General features: G+C 39.6%; 2 protein-coding genes across 3 annotated transcripts in view; both read left to right on the top strand.

The window, feature by feature from the left end:
• The window catches only part of trip11 (thyroid hormone receptor interactor 11), a 32,557-nt gene extending 15,503 nt beyond the window's left edge, over nt 1–17,054 (top strand). Inside the window, exons 14-21 of the mRNA XM_062041245.1 lie at nt 619–782; nt 857–960; nt 1,037–1,136; nt 4,162–4,243; nt 8,741–8,855; nt 9,779–9,901; nt 16,054–16,186; nt 16,282–17,054. Coding sequence (XP_061897229.1) covers nt 619–782; nt 857–960; nt 1,037–1,136; nt 4,162–4,243; nt 8,741–8,855; nt 9,779–9,901; nt 16,054–16,186; nt 16,282–16,496 — 1,036 coding nt within the window. The 3' untranslated portion in view covers nt 16,497–17,054. The remainder of the gene's footprint in view (nt 1–618; nt 783–856; nt 961–1,036; nt 1,137–4,161; nt 4,244–8,740; nt 8,856–9,778; nt 9,902–16,053; nt 16,187–16,281) is intronic.
• A 260-nt stretch (nt 17,055–17,314) lies between these two features.
• fbln5 (fibulin 5) overlaps nt 17,315–27,127 on the top strand; it is a 37,832-nt gene continuing 28,019 nt past the window's right edge. Inside the window, exons 1-4 of one of the 2 annotated variants that reach the window (XM_062040399.1) lie at nt 17,315–17,509; nt 17,586–17,640; nt 25,364–25,415; nt 25,489–25,782. In XM_062040399.1, coding sequence (XP_061896383.1) covers nt 17,466–17,509; nt 17,586–17,640; nt 25,364–25,415; nt 25,489–25,782 — 445 coding nt within the window. In that variant the 5' untranslated portion in view covers nt 17,315–17,465. The remainder of the gene's footprint in view (nt 17,510–17,585; nt 17,641–25,363; nt 25,416–25,488; nt 25,783–27,127) is intronic. The other variant, XM_062040400.1, reaches the window with a different exon arrangement.

The following is a 27,127-nucleotide window of genomic DNA, read 5'->3' as shown; positions in this document are numbered from 1 at the left end:
CAGTGTTGTCCTGTGTAAGAGTGTCACAACATTGCTGTTTACGGCAGACGAACTGCTTTACGGTAGACAAACGTGACTGCTGTTGTTGTGTGTTGTTGCCGCGCTGGGAGGACGTTAATGAAACGGCCTAACAATAAACCCACATAAGAAACCAAGAACTCGCCCTCGATCATTCTACAGTTATAACGTGATTGGGCAGGCACGCTGTTTATATCGTGGGAAAGCGGACGTGAAAACAGACTGTCGGCGCTGTCCCCACTCAGGTCCGCATTGAGCTGGAGGGGGCGTGGCCTCCAGCTCAGGCTGAATTCCGGGAGTTTATCGTGAGAAAATTTCTTCCGGGAGGTTATCGGGAGAGGCGCTGAATTCCGGGAGTCTCCCGGTAGAACGGGGAGGGTTGGCAAGTATGCATTAAACCACGGCCACCAGGACGCTGACACAAAGTGCCCCCACAGCCTGATGCAGAAGACTCCCACTGAGGAACGCAGAAAACAAAAAAAATACTAAAACACGTGAAATAGTAAGAACCATGAGTAAGAAAGAATAGCCAGAGTAAAACATATTATGAAGATAAAAAACATATATATAGACAGTAAATAATAAACATTCTCTGTGCAGCCAACAAGCAAGCATGCAGGTGGAGTCTTTGCAGGAGCAGCTGAGCGGCGTGCTCAAGCAAAGGGACGACGCCCTCAACCAGCTCAGGACCTCCCAGGAGCAGGTCAACCAGTATGCAGTGTCCCTTACCAACCTGCAGATGGTGCTAGAGCAGTTCCAGCAAGGCAAGTCGCGGGTGAAGACACAATGCAATCTCAGTCCACATGATCGTTGACAAATCGATTGTACCGCCGTTCAGAGGAAAAAGCCATGTACTCAGCAGAGCTGGACAAGCTCAGGAAGGAGAAACAGGAGTGGAAAAAGAAGTCTGACATGTTTGGAGACCAAGCGTCTGCTCTTCAGGTAGTTCAGCCACCTATTTGGTTCTACCTGAGACACAAGACACCACATGTATTCAAGCTTCTCGCCCCTCTGTCAGCTGAACCTCGACGAGGCCAACGCCGCTCTCGAATCGGCGTCTCGCCTCACGGATCAGCTCGACTTGAAAGAGGAGCAAATCCACGACTTGAAGAAGCAAGGTGACGTGCTCAGTCCTTACCCTAATGTCCAACTTTAGCAGCAGACGTTAGCAGTTAGTGCCTAAGCCTCCAGGCCTCCCATCTAACAAGGAAAACGTTTTTTTTTTCTTAAACATTTCTGTATGACCTCTGAAGTAGGGTTACCAGATACGATAGAAACTATATAAATGGAGATCATAATTTAATTGCTCTATCGCTGAGCCTGTGGTTGACACATTTTAAACGTGTCATGCACAATTGAGAGCAACAAGCTGGAGCATCCTGACAGAGGTGGCTAGAAAGTACTGCTAAAGAATGTCCATACCTAGTGCAGACTAATAAGTTTCATCATCAGTGGAGGACGAGCAACAGCTAAGCATGTGACACAGCGAGCTAGAAAGAACAGAAGGAGACGAAAAGTCATGCTAACCGCTAAGCTAGTGAAAACAACAGAATAACTGCTGTCCAGCTGGAACTGCGTTAGCCAGAGAGACCAATAATTGGCCCCAATACTTGGCATTTTGACATATGTTGGTATCAGCCTTATTTTTTAATTGGTATCGGTCTTTTTTTTATTTTTTTTTAAGAGATACCAGTATTTACACTGCAAAAAGTCGGTGTTCAAAAACAAGAAAAAAAAATAAAAAATTAGGGATATTTTATTTGAACTAAGCAAAATTATCTGCCAATAGAACAAGAAAATTCGGCTGGTCAAGACTTTTCCAAGTAAAATTAGCTAACCTCAATGAACCCAAAAATACCTCAAAATAAGTATATTGTCACTAATAACAAGTGCACTTTTCTTGGTAAAAACAACAAAAAAAAGAGACATTTTTGCTCAATATGTTGGAAAATATTCTTAAATTAAGTAAATGCTAGTGCCATTATCTTGACATAATGATATGCGCTCGGCATCATGATATTTTTTCATGCTTGAAGTAAGAAATTATTACTTTAAAAAAGTAGTTTTAAACTTGTGAGTGTTGATGACACAGCTTTGCATCAGTTGATATTCTCGTTTCAAGCATATTTTACTCAATATAAGTCATAAAATTTCAGCTACAAGCTGTAATATCTTACTGAGATAATTTAGGACCAAAACCCTTAAAACAAGTAAAACACTATAACATAAAATCTGCTTAGTGAGAAGAATTATCTTATCAGACAGAAATAAATAAGCAAATATCACCCTTATTTGAGATATTTAATCTTACTTAGATTTCAGTTTTTGCAGTGTAGTTACTTAAACAAATAAATAGTGAAGTAGATTGTAATAACCACCACGTTTTATTAAATTTTTTTCGTTTAAGAGTAAAAATTTACTCCTATTGTCAATAATTCTCCCCAAATATGTTTTGATATCAGAAGGGCATTTATTTGAGTTCTTGTGAGAATTCTTCACTGGCCACGCCTCCTTTTCTCTCCTTTTCCTTCGCCTACAGCACGTCTCCTCTGCATACCGGTCAAAACGTCATATTTTTGCAGGAAAATCCAACTTTTCTCCTTCTTTCCTGGCGTCTTCTCACCCTTGTATGGTTTGTTTTTGCTACTGCAGTGATGGAGTCACTCGACAAGCCTCCATCTGCAACACTCGGAGCGTGGGCTCATTAAAGGAGCACGCAGAGTTTCAGCTTCTGTGATTCAATCGAATAACAACGTGACAAAAGACGCCAGAAAAGATATCCCTGCCAAAAATCCAAACTTGGTGTAAATATTTTGACAAAAAGGAGACTTATCATATAAGTAAAGTAGAGTTGGCGGCAGCTCACACATTCTCATACTTTCTGTAACATGCAGGAAGAAATTATGTCCGCCAGCTTGAAAAGTGTCTCATTTATAAGCTACGTGAAGGAGTCCAGAATTGTTTTTATTTCAATGTTTGCAATATTCCAGGGTTCTTCAAGAGGAAACTTTACAATGTATTCAATCCATTAACTGTTATAAAATCGAGTAGGTGGTGAGTTATTGTGATGTAGAGAAATCCCATATTTTTACCAATTTTCCCAGGCGATTTCCCATATTTTGAAATCAAAATGTTAATGCTTCTCTTATACCAGTGGTTCTTAACCTTGTTGGAGGTACCGAACCCCACCAGTTTCATATGCGCATTCACCGAACCCTTCTTTAGTGAAAAATATTTTTTTATTTTTTCAAATTCCAGACAGTTATGTTTTTTTTTTACTGTTGCACAAAATTAACCGTCCATGAACATCACTTTGTTCAAAGAACAAAACCAACACAGTGCATGAACTCACAACAAATTACACACCTGCAAATCAGATGGAAAATTAGAGGGAACATTGTTTGGGGGTATCCATATTACACCGATAGGGAGAAGTTTTTATTTACACGATGAGTCGGGTGTGTCTTGACCTCCGCGGTGGAGGCTCCGCCGAACCCCTGAGGCCGACTCACCGAACCCCTAGGGTTCGATCGAACCCAGGTTAAGAACCACTGTCTTAGACACACGTAATAAAGGTGTTTGTGAAAATCCCTGATGTTGTTTGGTGCGGAATTACCCACAACATGAGCGCAGCGTAAAACATTATGTTGCTACTGGCCCGATATTTCCTAAACAAAATTTTTTTGAAAAAAAACATCTTCTCCAGCTGTTTACTGACGCATACTATTCATGAAATTAATATCGGCTCCAAATATCGGTTATCGGTCTACTTGACTACTAATAATCAGTCTTGGCACTAAAAAACGTATCGGTCAATGTCTACCTGTAACCTGTTTTGAAATAATTTCTGTTATCATTTATAGGCCAAACAATATATCGTGATATACAGTATATCCTTATCACAAGAGGCTGCAATACATTGCAGTATGGATTTTATATTGACCATCCCTACTCTGAATGCCTCCTCGTGTCGTGGACATTACATTCTCCCAAGCTTAAATGCGACACGCTTATCTCACTCTGCTACAACTTTGCATCACTGTTTAAATGAGGTCATGTGCTTGCCCTGCCAGTCTGCCACATATGGATTCTGGACAAGCTGCCTATTTATGGTAGCTTACGTGTATGCATGTGTTTTTGCAGTGGCTGTGCAACAAGAGATGTTGGAGGAGGCCCAGAAGAAACTGATGAACCTCCTCAACAGCACTGAGGGAAAGATTGACAAGTAGGTTCATTTGTGTATTCTCATGTATTTATTTAGAGTCATGATAGCAGATTCTACCACCGCTATGACTAATAAATATAATCAGTTGTTGCTTTTTCTTTACAAACCATATCAAAACTAACAATGTGTGTTCCTACATTTAATTGTCTCAGTTTGGGATGAGTAAAAAAATAAATGTGTGGATTTGATACTTCACCTCTTGAAGCAACTGATTTAAAATAGGATTCAATACTTAACTGTGACCACCAGAGGCACTGTTGATTCAGTATTGGCTAGTTTGCGAACTGATTCGTAAAATTTACAGTTTAAAGGCCTACTGAAACCCACCACTACCGACCACGCAGTCTGATAGTTTATATATCAATGATGAAATCTTAACATTGCAACACATGCCAATACGGCCGGGTTAACTTATAAAGTGCAATTTTAAATTTCCCGCTAAACTTCCGGTTGAAAAAGCCTTTGGAGGATTACGTATGCGCGTGACGTAGCCAGGGGAACAGAGGTATGCCTTCCCCATTGAATACAATACAAAAAAGCTCTGTTTTCATTTCATAATTCCACAGTATTCTGGACATCTGTGTTGGTGAATCTTTTGCAATTTGTTTAATGAACAATGGAGGCTGCAAAGAAGAACGTTGTAGGTGGGATCGGTGTATTAGCGGCTGGCTGTAGCAACACAAGAAGGACTACTTACTTGGATAGCAGACGCCTAGCCGATGCTAGCCGCCCACCGCACGGATGATCGGGTGAAGTCCTTCGTCGCGCCGTCGATCGCTGGAACGCAGGTGAGCACGGGTGTTGATGAGCAGATGAGGGCTGGCTGGCGTAGGTGGAGCGCTAATGTTTTTATGATAGCTCTGTGAGGTCCGGTTGCTAAGTTGCTAAGTTAGCCTTAGCGTCGTTAGCAACAGCATTGTTAGCTTTGCCAGGCTGAGATCTATTAACCGTGTAGTTACATGTACATGGTTTAATAGTATTGTTGATATTCTGTCTATCCTTCCAGTCAGGGATGTATTTATTTTGTTTCTATCTGCATTTGAGACAGATGCTATCACGTTAGCTCATGCTAAAGAGCTTCGTCGATGTATTGTCGTGGAGATAAAAGGCACTGTGATGTGAATGTCCATTTCTCGTTCTCGACTCTCATTTTCAAGAGGATATAGTATCCGAGGTGGTTTAAAATACAAATCCGTGATCCACAATAGAAAAAGGAGAGAGTGTGGAATCCAATGAGCCAGCTTGTACCCAAGTTACGGTCAGAGCGAAAAAAAATATGTATTTCACTGCATTCTAGTCCGTCACTCTTACGTTCCTCTTCCACGAATCTTTCATCCTCGCTCAAATTAATGGGGTAATCGTCGCTTTCTCGTTCCGAATAGCTCTAGCTGCGTTGAAAACAATAGGAAAATATGAGGGAGTGAACAACTGACAACGTCACGCTACTTCCAGTAGGGGCAAGGTTTTTTTTTTATCAGAGACCAAAAGTTGCGAACTTTATCGACGTTGTTCTATACTAAATCCTTTCAGCAAAAATATGGCAATATCGCAAAATGATCAAGTATGACACATAGAATGGATCTGCTATCCCCGTTTAAATACAAAAAATTCATTTCAGTAGGCCTTTAACTATAAAACAGTTTATTATTGAAATGTATACGTATAAAAACATGCACTCCTGCCATCTTAGATTAATATTTCCAACTATTGACATTCTTATCAGGGCTTTATGATTCTGATTCCGATCATCCATGAGTGGGATCGGCTGATACTGACACTGATCTGATGCATGAGTGTTTAACAAAATCATCACAATTTTTAAATGACTTCCTTATTCTCTTTTATTACATACATTTTTTTTCAACAAAATCAAAAACTACCCTCTGCCACTCATTTAAATACTTAAGTTTTCCCCTCAAAGTCCTCCTATGTACAGGGAATTATTCACCAAATTAAGAAACTACAACAAAAACAACAAAAAAATTATTTTGTAAAAATTTAAATATTGATTAATCACTCTAGTATTGATCATCAACCGATACTATCTTTGGTATTGACACTACTGATATATGGATCAATCCGCCCTCATTTTACGTGTACGCCTTACCAACATTTGGTATATTATATAATTTCTTGTTAATAATGTATTACTTTTTGCGGTAAAGCAGTTCTATCTTCTACACTAATCTCTCAATATGTGACTTGTTTAGACTCATCCTCTCGTGATAATACTTGATAAGGATACTAAAGATACTATGAAATGCAGATTATTTGCTGTAATAGAGGTGTTAATTATTCATTTAGGGCAGCGTCTCCACACTATTTATTTAGTAACTCACTTTGTATATATCCATACACAAAGTATCAGCCTAAGGGGAGGCATTGATCGTCAATGGTAGGTCATATACTTCTACAAAAAAATTACACGGAAATTTTTTTTAGCTAATTTGAGATTTTAGAGTTATTTTTGTCAAGGAAACAATCAATTTTATCAGTTATAAGACAAGACCTGGAACAGAATAATTACATTTAGACCAATTATTACACGATTGGTGGGAATTACTGTATTCTGAAATATTGGCTCTAATGTTGTTGTTGTTCTTATTGTAAGCATTCCATAATTAGTGCCAGATCCCCGTGCTTTGACAGTAAACACACATAATAAGTAAGAATAAAATGTTCTTATGTATATAAAAAGTATGAATACCACTGGAATAACAATTACGACATAATAAAAATGTGAATACACAATTGTACGTGTGTACGCTTTAACTACTTTACATATCAGAAAAGTGAATCAAAATAAAAGAAGTAAGTACAATAAAAATAAATAAATAGAACATTTATAAACTTATATATATATATATTTTTCATAAAGAAAGTAAATCCAAATTTAGCAATGTTTTCTTTGACTAATCTTGTTGTCTAGTTGCCAGTAGGGTGAAGCTTTATTTGCTTGTGCAAAAAAAACCCAGAACGGCTCAAAACTGCAAATCGGTTCTCATCGTTGACTTATAAAAACCAGTTGAAAAGACTCGATTCATTCATGAACGTCACATCTCTAACTCCAAACCTATCCCCGCTTTACAATATTTAGGATAGAACATTTACAAAGCAATTGAGAATACATACAAATACAATACTTAATAATAATTATTACTAATTAATTACAAAAATAATTCTTAATTAAAGCTGCAAGCAGCGTTGGTCGGGCCCGCATATTTGGCAGGTGCTAGTCCTAAGTGTCCAAAAACTTTTGTCTACTGTTAGTCCTAAGTGTCCCAATACTTTTGTTGACATCAGCACAGTGGTACAGTGGTTCTATTAAGGCTCGTAAAATCACAGCAGCATTATTAGCGCAGCGGTTCTTTGAAGGCTCGTAAAATCAAAACCGTAGCACTTATCAAAACTCTGAGTATCCGTCAATCAGAAGGGTTCAATCTCTCTCCTGTAGTAGTTTGAAGCCGAAACGACAAACACGCTCAGAGGAGATAATGTTTGATGTTTGGTGACCGGTGTTAACAAAAATTTAGTTTTGAAGGAGGGATTGCAAACTTCCTGTTGATTTTTGCTGAAGGGTGTCAACCTATGAAATGTAGGTCTAAGTGAGACCTACATAGAGGTTTTTGTTTCATGTCTCTAAGACGTTCCTACCGGAAGTTACAAGCAGTTTTGTCTGTGTTTTCCTCTGAGGAGCAGTTTTGTCTCTGTTTTATTTTTTCAAAAATTGCGCTAGAGCGCAAATTTGAGTTTTGGGGTTCGTTTTTTTTATTAGATCGCAATATAAACCAGTCCTGATGTGTGTGAAAAGTTTGGTGGGTTTTGAAGTATTTTAAGGAGGTCAAATTACAGCTCAAAGAGGCACAATAAAACGTGCAAACAAAATAACAAAAATCTATTTATTTTTAAAAATGTATTCTTAAAAATTATGAATTAATTCTAAATAGGAATAAATACAAATCGTGATTTCAATGTGAATCAATTTATTTTGTTTTGGCACATCCCTTTATCAGGGATTCTCAAACTGTGGTATGTGTACTCTAGTGGTACGTGGGCTCCAAATAGTGGTACGCCAAAGAATCATTGAAAAATGTACAATGATTTATTTTCCTATATTCAAACACAATGTTACTGTTCAAACTGTGTGTAATGGCCAAATATATTAAATATACGTTTTAAATAAAACCCCTGCCGTGTTTTTAAGGAATACTTAGGCCTAAAATCTAATCCATTATTATTATTATTATTATTATTATTATTATTATTATGCTACTGTATTTTAATGTTGGAACTTGGTCATTATGGTGGTACTTGGAGAGCCAAGTGTTTTCTGAGGTGGTACTTGGTGAAAAAAGTTTGAGAACTATTGCCCTATATCAAACATTTATCAAGTGATCATCAATATTCCATACAGATGATCAAGGATATATATTTAATATGGCTGTTGTGCATTGATTACACAAAAAATGAAGTTTTAAATGTTTGCTTTGTCTGCAGGGTCCTAATGCGTAACCTTCTCCTGGGCTACTTCCACACACCCAAAACCAAGCGCACGGACGTGCTGAGGCTCATGAGTAGCGTCCTCGGGCTAAGCGCAGAGGACGTGGAGAAGGTCAGAGGCTAAGCGTTAATGAATAAATGAAATGAATGACATCATTGTGTTTTTACAGCCCCTTCCACCCCCTAACCCCTCGATTTGCGCAAACAACGGCGCTTCTGTTGCTAATAGGTGTAGCTAATAAAGGCAGAAACACAGCATCAGTGTGCTCCATCAAGTGCTCCTTTCACCTACGGGTGTGCTCAAACCTTCCAACTTCAGCTCTCGTGGAAAAGAGTTGCAGACTTGAGCCTGTTAGTTTGTGTTCTTTGAGATGGTGTGCATGGTCACGCTGGCCGCATTGTTTTGTGACAGTGAGCGTATTAAAAAGAACTCTTTTCGCTGGGGCCTGCTGCACCACATAGCCAGCTCTGGCCAAACAACATGCGTTCAGAAATGTTTATTTGCTCCTTCACTGCAGAAGACGTCCATGAGACAGTCAAAGAAAAAGGCCTATTCTTATGCTGAAGGTCTGCCAAGAGCCCTAAGGAACAATTCCAGCTCTCCTAAAGGGAAACAGACTCTGAGCAGGCGGCAAATTGGACGACAGCACCTCCTAACACAAGGAACATTTTTATTGGTGTTGGAGGTGCTTGCGTTTTGGTCGTCATTTGTCCCTAAGCTCTTATTTTTATTTCAATGTTCCTCCCCGCTCGTGTTTACATCAGCCCAGTGTCCCTTTACGGCCCTTGTGGGGGCATGGGGGGGGGATCAGAGAGCTCTCTTAAGTGCATCCAGCTGTGAGCGAGTGATGCTGATGTTAAGGGAGGATGACACTGCGGTGAGGCCGCTTCCCCTGAGAACGTGTCGAGTCAGCAAACGATCCCACAGCATCCGCGTGTTAGTTTTCCAGCTCCTAATCATGTGTTTGTTGGGGGAGGTGGGCATTAAGTCCTCATCACTTGTCAAAGCTTCTTTTTCTGTCTTTGCTCGCTCAGATGCTGCAGGAAGATGCAGCGGGCGGTGTGAGCGGCTGGGTGTCGAGCTGGTTGGGAGGCCGAGGAGCTCAGAGCGTCCCCAACACCCCCCAGAGGCCCACCAGTGGCCACAGCTTCAACTCGGTAAGAAACAATAATGACTTCAGTGTTTTCACCCCAAGGCCAGCCTGACATGAGCCAACAAAGCTCCATGTTGGACCAGTGGAAACTTATTTAACACCAAAGTCTCAAAGTTCACCAAGTCATGTACTACAAAAATGTTTTGCAGCAGGTAGCGGTTTCATGTAGGCATTATTTTCATGGCCCACCCTTCTACTTCTGGCAGAGAAATACAGCAAAAAATAAATACCGGTACATGAAAAATACAACTCTAATAACGCACTGTTTTGTTTTGTTTTTGCAAAAAAGCTTGAAAGTCTTTTGTTTTTTACTCATTTTCACTAGCTTGTGGGCTTATTTTTTGGTTTACGTATCTGAGGCGTTGTACGTGATACATCATCATGAAGGACAAACGCATGCACTGCAAAAAGTCAGTGTTCAAAAACAAGAAAAAAAAAAAAAGAGGTATTTTACTTGAACTAAGGAAAATTATCTGCCAATAGAACAAGAAAATTTGACTTGTCAAGACTTTCCAAAACAAGTAAAAATTAGCTAACCTCAATGAACCCAAAAATACCTTAAAATAAGTATATACTCACTAATAACAAGTGCACTTTTCTTGGTAGAAAAAAAAGACCTTTTTTGTCAATATGCTGAAAAATATTTTTAAATGAAGTAAATGCTAGTGCCATTATCTTGACATAATGATATGCGCTCGGCATTACATTTTTTGAAACCAGCAAACTTACACTAAAAACTGGTTAATTTTTTTTAATGGAAAGGCTACAAGGCAACCGCTTGTTACTCTCGGGGTCTCCTAGCCCAGGGGTTGGCAACCCGCGGCTCCGGAGCCGCATGCGGCTCCTTGACCACTCTGATGCGGCTCAGCTACATACATGCTGACCCCCCCGATTTTCCCAGGAGGTTTATGGATCTCAGTGTCTCTCATAGATAACTCCCAGGGAAAAGATAATCCTATTTACACTCTAATTACTAAATAAAGGGCGTGCCCTAATTGCACCGCAGTAATTGTCCTCTGTAGCATTTACATACAGCTGCCAGTCCAGCCACATGTTGCATGTTGTTATTACTTGCACACACAGGAGACAGCAAAGCATACTTACTCATCAGCCACACAGCTTACACTGACGGTAGCCGTATCAAACAACTTTAACATTGTTACGTTACAAATATGCGCCACACTGTGAACCCACACCAAAAAAGAATGAAAAACACATTTCTGGAGAACATCCCACCGTAACACAACATAAACACAACACAACCATTACCCAGAATCCCATGCAGCCCTAACTCTTCCGGTCTACATTATACACCCCCGCTACCACCAAATCCCCCCACACATCAACCCCCCCCCCCCCCCCTCTCCGTGCGTTGGTTGAGCGGAAGAGTTAGTGCTGCATGGGATTCTGGGTATTGGTACCGTCAGTGTAAGATGTGTGGCTGCTGAGCTAGTACGCCTTGCTGTCACTTACGTGAGCAATCTGAAACTGCATTCTACATGTGGTCGAGCAGGTACACTGTTAGGGCAGACTGTAGAGGGCGCCAAATGCAGTGTCATCACGCTCTGATATTCGGTAGTCTCCCGGGAAAAATGAGAGGGTTGGCAAGTATGACGCTTTCAAGCGCCATTCATTCAAAACTCGCGGGTTGCACTAACATCAAATTTCCACATTAAAGTGCGTGCCGGTGCGTGTGTCGGAGACCCCTAGTTAACATAGCACAAAGCATTTAAGCTTTGTATGCGGTGTTTTTCATTTTAAATTTTTTTTTGTGGCTCCCATTACTTTCTTTAATTTGTGAAACTTGCCAAAATGGCTCTTTGAGTGGTAAAGGTTGCCGACCCCTGTCCTAGCCGGTCAGACAAATCATATTGTCTAAAAATGCATTTTCCCATCGATAACATGACATCATCGCGCCAAGTGCATGCTCTTTCAATCAATTAGTGCGCGAGGAATATATACTGTATATATGTACAGCCCAGCCCCCAGCCAAATTTTTTTTATTGTGATTTTGAAGAATTTACCTGACTGTGCATGAACTATTTCTGTTCAAAATAGTTTGAAATGTCACATGTTAAATGTTTAAATATTAACTGTCCGTTTACTGTAGTGTGCCAACTGTACTACCATATGAGTAAGTATTTTCTCTTGTTTCATTGAAAATAAAACAGCAAAGTCTGTTTGGCTGTCATCTGTTTTAATAATGAGACACAATTGTGTCAAAGTCATGATTTTTTTGTTCATGCTTGAAATAAGAAATTATTACTTTGAAAAAGCAGTTTTATACTTGTGAGTGTTGATGACACAGCTTTGCAACACTTGATATTCTAGTTTCAAGCATGTTTTACTCATTATAGGTCATAAAATCTCAGCAACAAGCTGTAATATCTTACTGAGATAATTTAAGACCAAAACCCTTAAAACAAGTAAAACACTAACATAAAATCTGCTTAGTGAGAAGAATTATCTTATCAGACAGAAAATAAGCAAATATCACCCTTATTTGAGATATTTAATCTTACTTAGATTTCAGTTTTCGCAGTGTGGATGTATAGTAAAACTACAAATATTTGCCAATAGTTCCAATATTTAGTTATCAATCAATCAATCAATGTTTATTTATATAGCCCTAAATCACAAGTGTCTCAAAGGGCTGTACAAGCCTGTATTTATATTTTGTGCAATATTTTGTACATAGATACACTTAAGTATGCTTTATTCATGCTTGTTTCCTTGCGTAAACACTAGAGATGTCCGATAATATCGGCAGTCCGATATTATCGACCGATAAATGCTTTAAAATGTAATATCGGAAATGATCGGTATCGGTTTCAAAATTATCGGTATCGGTTTCAAAATTATCGGTATCGGTTTCAAAAAGTAAAATGTATGACTTTTTAAAACGCCGCTGTGTACACGGACGTGGGGAGAAGTACAGAGCGCCAATAAACCTTAAAGGCACTGCCTTTGCGTGCCGGCCCAGTCACATAATATCTACGGCTTTTCACACACACAAGTGAATGCAAGGCATACTTGGTCAACAGCCATACAGGTCACACTGAGGGTAGCCGTATAAACAACTTTAACACTGTTACAAATATGCGCCACACTGTGAACCCACACCAAACAAGAATGACAAACACATTTCGGGAGAACATCTGCACCGTAACACAACATAAACACAACAGAACAAATACCCAGAACCCCTTGCAGCTCTAACTCTTCCGGGACGCCACAATTTACACCCCCCACAACCCCCTACCCCCCCAAACCCCGCCCACTTCAACCTCCTAATGCTCTCTCAGGGAGAGCATGTCCCAAATTCCAAGCTGCTGTTTTGAGGCATGTTAAAAAAAATAATGCACTTTGTGACTTCAATAATAAATATGGCAGTGCCATGTTGGCATTTTTTTCCATAACTTGAGTTGATTTATTTTGGAAAACCTTGTTACATTGTTTAATGCATCCAGCGGGGCATCACAACAAAATTAGGCATAAAAATGTGTTAATTCCACGACTGTATATATTGGTATCGGTTGATATCGGAATCTGTAATTAAGAGTTGGACAATATCGGAATATCGGCAAAAATCGGACTTCTCTATGAAACACATGTTAATTCTAGTTACTTGTGCAAAAACAGCAGCACTTTAACTTACTAGGCCAAGCAAGATGTGTATTTTCTCCCTCCAGCACACTTCAAATATGCAACAATTTAGCACATGTTTGCCCTTTAGCACTATAGCACGTATCCATCTTTAAATGGGAACTGCACTTCTTTGGAATTTAGTACTGCACAATCATTTTGTAAGACAAGAACACACGTTTTTCTTTTTTTATGCATTAAAACGTTAGCAAAAGTCAGCTAACAATTAAGCTAGTGGGATTCGCTCTATTCCGCCTATAAAGCGCTTTAAAAACATCCAAAAGCCTCCACCAACGTTTTACATACACGCTGTAAGTAACTAAGTATATATGTAATGTAGTAACAGACACATTCATAATAATGATACTTATGTATTTTGCTCATTTTAAGCATACTGCGGCAAGTTAATTTCACTGACGCATCACAACGTTTCCTTTTTCTTTCAACAATAACACATACTAATCATGGCGTGCTTCATTAGAGATAAATACTATTACTTTGGGACAATTATCAATCCAAAACATATTTTTGAGCCTGAATATAAGGAGGATTTAGAAACTGTGTGCTAAACCGATCCAGCTCTAGTTAAACACTAAGCATCATGTAGCAGTATTGCTAAGTGCTAAAACAAGATATACAAACTTTGAAAATCATACCGCAATCACTTACTGTACAATGTCTGCTCTCACCGGGATGCCGACTGATGGGATGTTCATATCCTCACATTCAGATGAAGAATTTATCATAATCCCTACAAAGGGTTAAAAAAAAAGGTGCCCGAGCGTTTTTTTTGTGTCTTTCTCACCATCTCCGGGTCTAAGTTGAATGTCAAAGTTGACCAACTTCTCGATTTATTGCTACATCCTCCTACTATACAGGTGAGAGGCATGATTAATAATCTAGATGTAACTTTCACCAGCTCATAGGCGATGCAGCAGCTGCAGCAGCAGCTTTCTGGCTTAAAATGTCATTATAGCAGCAAAAGCTAGTTAGTGCACTGCAAAAAGTGAAATCTAAGTAAGAATAAATATCTCAAATAAGGGTGATATTTGCTTATTTTCTCTCTGATAAGATAATTCTTCTCACTGAGCAGATTTTATGGTAGAGTGTTTTACTTGTTTTAAGTGTTTTGGTCCTAAATGATCTCAGTAAGATATTACAGCTTGTTGCTGAGATTTGATGATCTATATTGAGTAAAACATGCTTGAAACTAGAATATCAACTGTTGCAAAGCTGTGACATCAAAACTCACAAGTACAAAACTACTTTTTAAAAGTAATAATTTCTTACTTCAAGCATGAAAAAAAAAATCATGATGCAGAGCGCATATCATTATGTCAAGAAAATGGCACGAGCATTTACTTAATTTAAGAATATTTTTCAACATATTGAGCAAAAAGGTCTCTTTTTCAGTGGCCTAGTGGTTAGAGACCGGGCTTTCTGCTCCACCGCTCCCAGTCTGTGGAACCCTCTCCCTGACCACCTGAGGGCACCACAGACTGTGGATGCTTCTAAAAAAAGCTTAAAACTCCTTCTTTTATGTATTTTTTATTATCTTTTTATTTTATTTTTTTAATACACTGTAGCACTTTGAAGTTGTTAACTCAATGTAAAGTGCTTATTACAAATAAAATCCATTATTATTATTATTATTAGAGTGTCCGCCCTGAAATCGGTAGGTTGTGAGTTCAAACCCCAGCCGAGTCATACCAAAGACTATAAAAATGGGACCCATTACCTCCTGCTTGGCACTCAGCATCAAGGGTTGGAATCGGGGGTTGAATCACCAAAAATGATTCCCGGGCGCGGCCACCGCTGCTGCCCACTGCTCCCCTCACCTCCCAGGGGGTGAACAAGGGGATGGGTCAAATGCAGAGGACAAACTTCACCACACCTTGTGTGTGTGTTTGACAATCATTGGTAGTTTAACTTTTTTTTTTCTACCAAGAAAAGTGCACTTGTTATTAGTGAGAATATACTTATTTTAAGGTATTTTTGGGTTCATTGAGGTTAGCTAATTTTACTTGTTTTGGAAAGTCTTGACAAGCCGAATTTTCTTGTTCTATTGGCAGATAATTTTGCTTAGTTCAAATAAAATACCCCTAATTTTTGTAGGTTTTTTTTCTTGTTTTTAAACACTGACTTTTTGCAGTGCGCTCTGTGATCAGCGCGCCACTAAAATAGTTTGTCGTGTTAGCGCTTGTAGTAATACCTCTAATACTTGGTAATAATCGGGTCAGGTATGGTTGACAGTTTTTGGATTGTTTATATGGAGGGTTTTATGGGTGGAATAGTGTTCTCCCATTCGCTGCATTGTTAGCCACCTCATATTTGCTGTATTTAACGACTTAGAATGTATGTAAAAAAGAAAAACAAATGCATTGTCTTACATAGGGATTGTAAATAATAGGCAATATTACATAAAAAGTGCAGTTCTCCTTTTAACTTAGGCCAAAGGGGGGTGTATATTTTCTTCCTTCAGCACACTTTTAATATGCATATTTGTTCCAGTCCTTCTCAGAGATGTTTGTCAGGTTCCTGGAGACCGAGTCGACGCCCTCGCTTCCCGCACCAAAGCTTCTTCACCATGACATCAAACCTCTAAGCCCCCCGCCTTCTCGTAGAACCAACACCGGCACGTCGGGTAAAAAAAACCTCCCACCCGTCAGCTGCTCCTTTTGCGTGCTATCGCTGCCTGCACTCATCGATGACTGTATCACCCTCTCTCCTTGCTCACAGGTGCCGTGGCGGCAGCAGCCGGCAAGCGAGCCGCCGACTCCAACCCCTTCCTGGCGCCGCGCTCTGCTGCCGTGCCCCTGCCGGGTGGCTCCGGCGCCCCGGGGAGCCACCTGCTGATGAAGCCCATCTCGGACGCCTTGCCCACCTTCACACCCGTGCCCGTGTCGGCCGAGGCCAGCAGCGGCGCCGTGCTAAAAGACCTGCTGAAGCAGTGAAGAGAAGCTCTGGTGTTTTGGAGAACTATCCTATGCATCCTCATCCAAGTAAAGCTTTATTTGAATCCACAAAGACATCAACTGTGGGGGGAAAAAAAAGCACATTTTTAGTTTTTCTCAATTTTTTGTCTTCTAAATGCATCATTTTATGAACCAAAGTGACCTTTTGAGCTCCCACTTTAACCCGTGAGGGCTCGCTCCAATCATCATCTCAGTTTTGCTTTCTTTTTCCCTGACATGATCAGCATTACGAGATTGCCAAACATCCTGTGGCTGCACACACACACAACATCTGCAAAAGTCACAAAGACCTCACATTACATAGTCATTCACGTTTATTATATATATTTCCCCCTATTTATGGGCGCTACTTACACGGTGCCTGTTATTTTTGCTAAAAAGCTGTATAATCATGATGTAAATGGCTAATAGGAATATTTATATTTACAGAATAATAAAAAAACGGACTGTTTGTACATTTATCTTCTAGGCTGTAAAGGACGTTTTGTAGATGTGGAGATAAAAAAAAGTTTTGAATAAACGTACTTCTGCCCCCTGCTGGTGGTTTAGTAGAACACTTCTTCTGCGTGTCGACGTCACACTGCACGAATTATTTTTTTAGTGGCACAAATTTGATCTTTTACCGTTTTGTGCACAAATGTTGCAGATTTTTCTCCTCCAAGCTGTGCTTTTGCTGCACTTGGACGAGAAGGGAGGGGGGCGTCTCTTTTTCTGCCTGATGGGATCCAGCTGTGCAAGGGGGGGCTGAACGTGTAAGGGGGCGTCAGCTAAATCATCTTTTAGAGGCGACACCATCCCGTCCTGTTCCACTTTTGGAAAGCGGTCCTTCCTTTTTAGCGACCTGGACCAGGGACTGACATCCTGGTGTGGTGGTCTTAGTTGAGGGGGGGGGGTCGACCACAGAACTTGAGTTAACATTTTAAGGGTCGTTGAAGGAAAAGCTGAGACATGTTTTGTGGCAAAAGTTCCTGCAAGCTGTCTTCCTCTGCAAGGTTAGTGCATCAACTGTATCTTCGTTTAGTAGAAGTTGTTCACTGCAGCTTAAACCGTGAAATTTTCTGCTTACAGGATGTTGGCAGCTCTGCTATTTATTTTGTTTCATATCCAGTTGGCACACGGACAGGTAAGCACTTTATTCTCATATTTTCTCCTCACAATTCCAAGTACTTTATTTACATGAACTATTTTTGACTCGAACTTAGCAATAAAACTTGAAAGCTACTGGTTTTACTTTTGGACTGTACTTTATAGTGTATATGTTTTCATTCATTTGGAGCGTTCCAGCACCAGCACATACTGCGCAGATGCTTTTTTTACACATGGAATACAATTATAAGGAGCACTAATTCATATAAAGCGATGCAAATATCTGAAAAAGCAGCAAAAGAAATCGAATTTAAGATTGGGATATCGTGCAGGCATTGACTCATCCATTTTAATGTGATATAATTAGGTAGGTAGTAGATTAACAATAAGGGATTGTAGCATTGTTTTACTGCGTATTGTAAAAACCCTAGAAAAATGATGGCATCACCAGTCTTGCAGGATGTTCATTCAGTTGTTTAAATTTTCCAAACAAAAGTAGATAACTGACATAACACAAAACTATAGTCATTTCAAACGGAAACTTTCTGGCTTTAAGAAACATTATCATCCATCAATCAATCACATTTTTTCAAAATAGCCCTTAATCACAAGTGCCTCAAAAGGCTTTCACAAACGCATAACAACATCTCCTGATCTAAACCCACAATCGGGCAAGGAAAAACTCCAAAACCCCAGATGGGTGAAAATTAGAAACCTTGAGAAGGGATTGAAGATGTAGGGACCCCCCTTCCAGGGTAACCGGCTGCAATGGATGTCAAGTGGGTATTGAATTGTTAAATTAAGTAGGTTAGGTTGCTTTCAGCATATTTCAGTCATCATACAAGTTTATCATCTGAGAAATGGACATTGTAACAGTGTAGGTCTCACTTTGTAGGATATGTACAGCGGGCAGTGAACATAGTGAGCTCAAGAAAGCACAAGAACAAGTATATACAGTACATTTGATTATTTACAATCCGGGGAGGTGGGATGTGGTGGGGGTAGAGGGTTAGGCTAGGGTTGTAGCTGGCTGGAGGTGTTCTTTTAGTGCGGTTTTGAAGGAGGATAGAGATGCACTTTCTTTTACACCTGTTGGGAGTGCATTCCATATTGATGTGGCATAGAAGGACAATGAGTTAAGACCTTTGTTAGATCGGAATCTGGGTTTGACGTGGTTTGTGGAGCTCCCCTTGGTGAGAATGTTGTAAAAGACCAACATACTGGTAGACCAGGGAAAACATCAAAGCCCTAAGACAAGAAAATGCCCAGCAAAACAAATGAACAAAAACTGGAGTCCCTGTCTGTGACTGAACTGTAAGAAAGTGCCAAAAGGAAATGGGATTTAAATCGGAAAAACTAAACGAAAGCCGTCATAAACATCTAAAAAGAACAAAAAACAAGGTTTCAATGAGCTAAGGAAAAGCAATCACGTACTATGGATGCCTGAATAAAAATCATATTCAGTGATGAATCTGCATTGGAGAAGGTGATGATGCTGGAACTTTAGTTTGGTGCAGTTCCATTGAGATTTATGAAGACGACTGCCTGAAGAAAACGTGCACATTTCCACAGTCATTGATGATATGAGGCTGTGTGTCAGGTAATGGCACTGAGGAGATGGCTGTCATTACATCCTCAATAAATGCACAATCTTACATTGAACACGTCTCTTATTCCATCAATGGAAAGGATGTTTGGGGATGATGTCAATTATATTTCAAGGTGATAATGCATCTTGCCATAGAGCAAAAACTGTTAAAACCTTCCTTGAAGAAAGACACTTAAGGTCAATGTCATGGCCTGCAAATAGTCTAGATTTTAATCCAAATGGAAATCTTTGGTGGAAATTGAAGTCTATGCCCCAGAGACTGCAAGCTGTTATAAAAGCCAGAGGTGGTGCAACAAAATACTAGTAGTTTTTTTTTCATGATTCCATAATTATTTCCTCAAAATTGAGATTTTTCTATAATTTTCTCTCTGCTTGAAATGAAACTGTTACGGACTACTACAATTTATTTTCTTGATTTTTTTTTAGTGTTTAGTAAAGCCAGAAAGTCGCCTTTCAAAATGGCTATAGGTCTGTGTCGTGTCTGTTATATGCTTATTTCTACAAAAGTAAACGACTGAAAGAACATTCTCCAAGTCTGCTGATTGTATTAATTTTGCCAAGAGTTGTAGCTAGCACTTAATCCAAACCAGTACCTTCTATAGATGTTTTTGTGTAATAAAAACATTGTAAATAATTGGTTTTGCATATGAACTTTATCAACTATATATTGTAGCTGTGTATTGCAGAGCGGTCTGAAATAATTTTTAATGTAGTTATTTGGTGATTTATACACCGGAGTAGGCGTTGTCCTGATACCAACATTTTGGTACCGGCACCAAAATGTATTTCGATACTTTTCGGTAGTTATCGATACTTTTCTAAATAAAGGGGACCACAAAAAATTACTTTATTGGCTTTTTTTTTAACAAAAAATCTGAGGGTACATTAAACATACCGTAATGTCCGGACTATAAGCCGCACCTGACTATAAGCCGCACCAGCTAAATTTAGGGGAAAATACAGATTGCTCCATATATAAGCCGCACCCGACTATAAGCCGCAGGGTTTTGATGTGTAATTACCGTAGTATATAGGGGTTCCTGCTACCACGGAGGGGCTTGTCGGTACAGAGATGACTGTTTGGGAACGCAAAGCGTCCCATTTATCAACAATAAATCTTTCAATCATTCAATCAAACTTTCACATCTTTGACATGGCGAACAGCATTCGTGCAGAGTACAAATAATACAACGGTGCAAAGTAATACAAAGTGCTCGCCTGTATCAAAATAAGCAGCCTACCGGTATATGAAAAGTCAGTCTATAATCATTGTGTCATCGTCTTCCTCCTGCGTACTAAAACCACCGAAATCCTCTTCGTCGGTGTCGGAGAAGAACAGGCCGTAAATAAGCCGCACCCTTGTATAAGCCGCAGGGACCAGAACGAGGGGAAAAAGTAGCGGCTTATAGTCCGAAAATTACGGTATGTTTCTTATTGCAATTTTGTCCTTAAATAAAATAGTGAACATTCAAGACAACTTGTCTTTTATTAGTAAGTAAACAAACAAAGGCTCCTCATTTAGCTGCTGACGTATGCAGTAACATATTGTGTCATTTATCATTATACTATTTTGTCAACATTATGAGGGACAAGCTGTAAAAATGTATCTAAATGTTCATTTACTGTTAATATCTGGTTATTTTCCATTTCAACATGTTCTATCTACACTTCTGTTAAAATGTAATAATCACTTATTCTTCTGTTGTTTAAAACTTTACATTATTTTACCAAATTTGGGTATCAATTTGATACCAAGTCGTACATTTTAGAGGCTTTGTAGTACCGAATATGATTCATTAGTATCGCGGTACTATACTAATACTGGTATACCGTACAACCCTACACTGGAGTGTAGGCACTTTATAATTACAGGCCTCTGTGCACAGGCATTTTTCGGATTATATATTGCAGCCTATGTATTTTAAAAGTAAACACCTGGGGTGTCCAAACTTTTTCCGTTAAGGGCCACGCACTAAAAATTTAAAAAAACCTAGGGAGCCATTTAGATACATTTCCTTGTCAAAGCCGATATAATATATAGATTAAAAAAACATCCCGCATGTCAGCAAAAAAAACTAAACTGCAAGATTACCCGTTCTGTGCTGTTAGTGGGTCAGAGCGAGCAAATCAAGCGCTCCTTTTCTTGTGACTCGTGTCGTAAACTTCCCCTGAGTTCCTTTTACATCAACATGGCATCAATCGTTTGTGACTTCTTCACTGTTCAGAAGAAGACATTTTGTGTGCTATTTGCGTTCAAAACATTCGGCGAGAAGGAAAACATCACGCTTCAACACATCAAACCTTATCAGCCACCTCAACCGCCAGCATGGCTATGACGGTGTTTAGAAAGCCATTGTAGCCTGCGCTGCAGAAGTTGCACCAAATCAAGTCGCAAAGAAAAATGCATGTGCATAAATTACATTTGAAAAAGTATGGATATTAATAAGTTTAATCAGTTATTGGTATTGTTCCTGACAAGAAGGGGGAAGCTTTCTGTATCACTATTGGATTGAAAAAAAACCCATCTTGCATCCAAGTTTTTAGTGTCAATATTTCAACTTTTCCTGTTACTTAAACCTATTTCCAGTTTTATTCTACTGTGTTTTTTTGTAATAGTATTATTACAATGTGCGGCAGGCCGTTAAAAAATTAGCTATACACCTTTGTATCTGAAGCCTTCTAAACAAGTAGTTGTGAGATAAGGTTATAACAATGTGAAGGTGTGTGTATAATGTGTTTTAATGTGTATATACAGTCGTGGTCAAAAGTTTACATACACTTGTGAAGGACATAATGTCATGGCTGTCTTGAGTTTCCAAATATTTCTACAACCCTTTTTTTCTTTTTTTGTGATAGTGATTGGAGCACACACTTGTTTGTCACAAAAAACATTCCGTTTTTTTTTTTTAATGAATTTATTATGGGTCTACTGAAAATGTGAACAAATCTGCTGGGTTAGAAGTATACATACAGCAACATACATCATCAATTTTGGTGATGTAGAAAAGTTACAATCAAATCAAATTAGCTTCATGGAATAGCCCCTTAACTTAATGTGAGTGATTATGATTGACGCTACCTGTTGACTTCTCTGAGCCCATTTAAATAGGGCTCATGCGATGCAGTCATTAGACTCGGTTACAAACACGACAATGGGAAAGTCAAAGGAACTCAGCACAGATCTGAAAAAACGAATCATTGACTTGAACAAGTCAGGAAAGTCACTTGAAGCCATTTCAAAGCAGCTTAAGGCCCCAAGAGCAACTGTGCAGACAATTGTTTGTAAGTATAAAGTGCATGGCACAGTTATGTCACTGCCACGATCAAGAAGAAAACGCAAGCTATCACCTGCTGCTGAGAGAAAATTGATCAGGATGATCAAGAGTCAACCGAGAACCGCCAAAAAGCAGTTCTGCAATGAATTGGAAGCTGCTGGAACATAGGTGTCAGTGTCCACAGTCAAGCGTGTTTTGCATCGCCATGGACTGAGAGGCTACCATGCAAGAAGGAAGCCCTTGCTCCAGAAGCAACACCTTAACGCTCGTCTAAAGTTTCCTGCTGATCGCATGGACAAAGACCTTCTGGAGGAAAGTTCTGTGGTCAGATGAAACAAAAATTGAGCTGTTTGGCCACAATACCTAGCAATATGTTTGGAGGAGAAAAGGTGAGGCCTTTAATCCCAGGAACACAATGACCCCAAACACACATCAGAAGTGGTAAAGGAATGGCTAAATCAGGCTAGAATTAAGGTTTTAGAATGGCCTTCCCAAAGTCCTGACTTAAACGTGTGGACAATGCTTAAAAACAAGTCCATGTCAGAAAACCAACAAATTTAGCTGAACTCATACTTGCCAACCTTGAGACCTCCAATATCGGGAGGTGGGGGGTAGGGGGTGGTTGGGGGCGTGGTTATTTACAGCTAGAATTCACCAACTCGAGTATTTCATATATATATATATATATATATATATATATATATATATATATATATATATATATATATATATATATATATATATATATATATATATATATATATATATATATATATATATATATATATATATATATATATATATATATATATGTGTGTGTATATATATGTGTATATATGTATATATATATATATATATATATATATATATTTATTTTATTTACATAGAAAAAAAACAAAAAAACTTGAATTTCAGTGTTCTGGTGGCTATCCATTAGATGGCAGTATTGTCCTGTTTAACTTCTCCGTTCATTGGGCAGGCAAGCTGTTTATATTGTGGGAAAGCGGACGTGAGAACAGGCTGTCCCCACTCAGTCTCAGGTCCGCATTGAGCTGGAGGGGGCGTGGCCTCCAGCTCCGGCTGAATACCAGGAGTTTGTCGGGAGAAAATGTCTGCCGGGAGGTTGTCGGGAGAGGCGCTGAATACCGGGATTCTCCCGCTAAAAACGGGAGGGTTGGCAAGTATGGCTGAACTGCACCAATTTTGTCAAGAGGAGTGGTCAAAAATTCAACCAGAAGCTTGTGGATGGCTACCAAAAGCGCCTTATTGCAGTGAAACTTGCCAAGGGACATGTAAGCAAATATTAACATTGCTGTATGTATACTTTTGACCCAGCAGATTTGGTCACATTTTCATTAGACCCATAATAAATTCCTAAAAGAACCAAACTTCATTAATGTTTTTTGTGACAAACAAGTATGTGCTCCTATCACTATAACAAAAAAATAAGAGTTGTAGAAATGATTGGAAACTCAAGACAGCCATGACATTATGTTCTTTACAAGTGTATGTAAACTTTTGACCATGACTGTATATTTCCGGTTTTAGCGAGAATAGTATTATTGGCATGCAGGAATATGTTGCTGAGTTCAAAAAGCAGTTTTTGATCCTCTAGTTCTGGGGTGTCAAACTCAAATACAGAGTGGGCCAAAATTTAAAACTGAACAAAGCCGTGGGCCAAGGTTGAACAAATTAACCTTTTAATAGGGACCCAAACAAGTTTTGCATTGAATATTGAACAAGCAAGGCTTATATAACTTTACAGTGACATGCAAAATCCAGTTTCAAATAATAATAATAATAATAATTAAAAAATATCAATGGCATATCAAATACAATTTAAATAAAAATGGAATGCCTCTTTTCTATTTGCAGCCTTCTGAGGTAAATATCAACATTAACTTTTTCCACAGGCTAATAAATTTGAAAATAAAATAACAATGAATACACCAACCATTCAGGACTTTAATTTGCTCAGTTTGCAACACACTGATCTAATCTGATGTCCCCAAGCCAGATACCTGCCATCTTTTCTTGGATGCTAGTTCATTAATGTCGGGGCTCAGGCTTTGAGCTGAGGCAACCTTCATTATCGAACAAAGGTGTTCATCAGTCATTATACCTCGTAGTCCACCCGGACCACAGTCTTGGGGGCGTGCCTTAAAGGCACTGCTTTTAACGTCCTCTACGAGCTGTTGTCACGTCCGCTTTTCATCCATTTTAACAACGTGCCGGCCCAGTCACAAGATATGTGCGGCTTCTGTACGCACACACACGTGAATGCAATGCACACTTGATCAACAGCGATACAGGTTACACTGAGGGTGGCTGTATAAACAACTTTAACACTGTTAGAAATATACGCCACACTGTGAATCCACACCAAACAAGAATGACAAACACATTTCGGGAGAACATCCGCACCGTAACACAATATAAACACAACAGAAAAAATACCCAGAACCCTTTGCAGCACTAACTCTTCCGGGACGCTACAAAATACACCCCCCCCCGCTACCGCCAAACCCCCCCACACACACGCAAACACACACCTTGTAGCGCCGCACATATTATGTGACTAGGCCAGCACTCGTTGGACTGGATGAAAAGCGAACGTGACGATTTTCGGGAGGGGCACTGAAATTTGGGAGTCTCCCGGGAGGGTTGGCAAGTATGAGAATTAGCGGTGCATGTGGTGTTACCACGGCACCGCCGCTGTATATAATCGGCGGGCCAGCTCCAGTGTTAATTTGATATCGCCTCAAGGGCCAAGTGAAATTACACGGCGGGCCAGAGTTTGACACCCACGCTCTAGTTGCTCCACTGTCAAAGTTAAAGTTCCTCTTCAAATGTGAATTGTTTTGCTTATGTTCCAGCAGACGTGCCCTGAAGGCTTCATGTTCGAGCGCAGGTCGAGACAATGCATAGGTAAGCGCCTCCGCCGTACGATTCAAGCCGCTAAAACCGTGCTCAGCACACTTATTGCGCTCGTCTCTCCAAGATGTGGACGAGTGCCGCACCATGCCCGACGCCTGCAGGGGTGACATGCGCTGCGTCAACCAGAACGGGGGCTACCTGTGCCTCCCCCGGGGGCTCTATAACCGGCCCTTCAGGCCCGAGCCCCCGCAGGTGCCGCAGCTGCCCGAGACCGCTTATGCGGGCACGTCGGCGGGACAGAGCGATAGCTTTCAGCCCGTCCCCCCTGAGAGGTCGGCGGAGCCTAGCTACCCCCAGGTGAGCTACCCGGTGCCGTGCATCCTGGGATACACGCTGGCGGACGACGGTACCTGCACCGGTGAGTTGACTTTTAGTCCTTCTTGTGCGCAACCCTTTTGAAACTGCCTCTGGCCAATCAGCTGTTATAATTATGGCAAGTGAAAGAGTACATTTACAACAAATTATATTAAGTCAGTGGTTCTCAAACTTTTTTTTACCGAGGGCCACCTCAGAAACTTGGCTCTTCAAGTACCACCTTAAAGACCAACATTAAAATACAGTAGTGTAGTACAGTGGTTCTCAACCTTTTTTCAGTGATGTACACCCTGTGAACATTTTTTAAAATTCAAGTACCCCCTAATCAGAGCAAAGCATTTTTGGTTGAAAAAAAGAGATAAAAAAGTAAAATACAGCACTATGTCATCAGTTTTTGACTTATTAAATTGTATAACAGTGCAAAATATTGCTCATTTGTAGTGGTCTTTCTTGAACTATTTGGAAAAAAAGATATACAAATAACTAAAAACTTATTGAAAAATAAACAAGTGATTCAATTATAAATAAAGCTTTCTACACATAGAAGTAATCATCAACTTAAAGTGCCCTCTTTGGGGACTGTAATAGAGATCCATCTGGATTCATGAACTTAATTCTAAACATTTCTTCACAAAAAAAGAAATCTTTAATATCAATATTTATGGAAATCTAGCTGTCAACTCTGAATATTGCATTGTTGCATTTCTTTTCACAGTTTTTTTTAGTGAGAAACCTGAGCTTGTGCTTCACTGAGTTTATGAACTAACATTCATATTTTGTTGAAGTATTATTGAATAAATATATTTATAAAGGATTTTTGAATTGTTGCTATTTTTAGAATATTTAAAAAAAATCTCACGTACCCCTAGGCATACCTTCAAGTACCCCCAGAGGTACACGTACCCCCATTTGAGAACCACTAGTGTAGTAGACCTAAGTATTAATTAAAAACAAGGCAGTGAATGTTGTCTATCTGTGTTGGCCCTGCGATGAGGTGGCGACTTGTCCAGGGTGTACCCCGCCTTCCGCCCGATTGTAGCTGAGATAGGCTCCAGCGCCCCCCACGACCCCGAAGGGAATAAGCGGTAGAAAATGGATGGATGGAAGGCAGTGGTTTTATATAACAAGTAGAGATGTATCGGCCGATATATGCGTTAAAATGTAATATCGGAAATTATCGGTATCTGTTTTTTTATTATCAGTATCGTTTTTTTTTTATTTTATTTTTTTTATTAAATCAACATAAAAAACACAAGATACACTTACAATTAGTGCACCAACCCAAAAAACCTCCCTCCCCCATTTACACTCATTCACACAAAAGGGTTGTTTCTTTCTGTTATTAATATTCTGGTTCCTACATTATATATCAATACAGTCTGCAAGGG

The sequence above is a fragment of the Entelurus aequoreus genome, linkage group LG03 (genome assembly GCF_033978785.1).
Source record: "Entelurus aequoreus isolate RoL-2023_Sb linkage group LG03, RoL_Eaeq_v1.1, whole genome shotgun sequence".
Lineage (NCBI taxonomy): Eukaryota > Metazoa > Chordata > Actinopteri > Syngnathiformes > Syngnathidae > Entelurus > Entelurus aequoreus.
The sequence above is the reverse complement of the archived record's forward strand: the minus strand, read 5'-3'. Positions and strand labels throughout refer to the sequence as shown.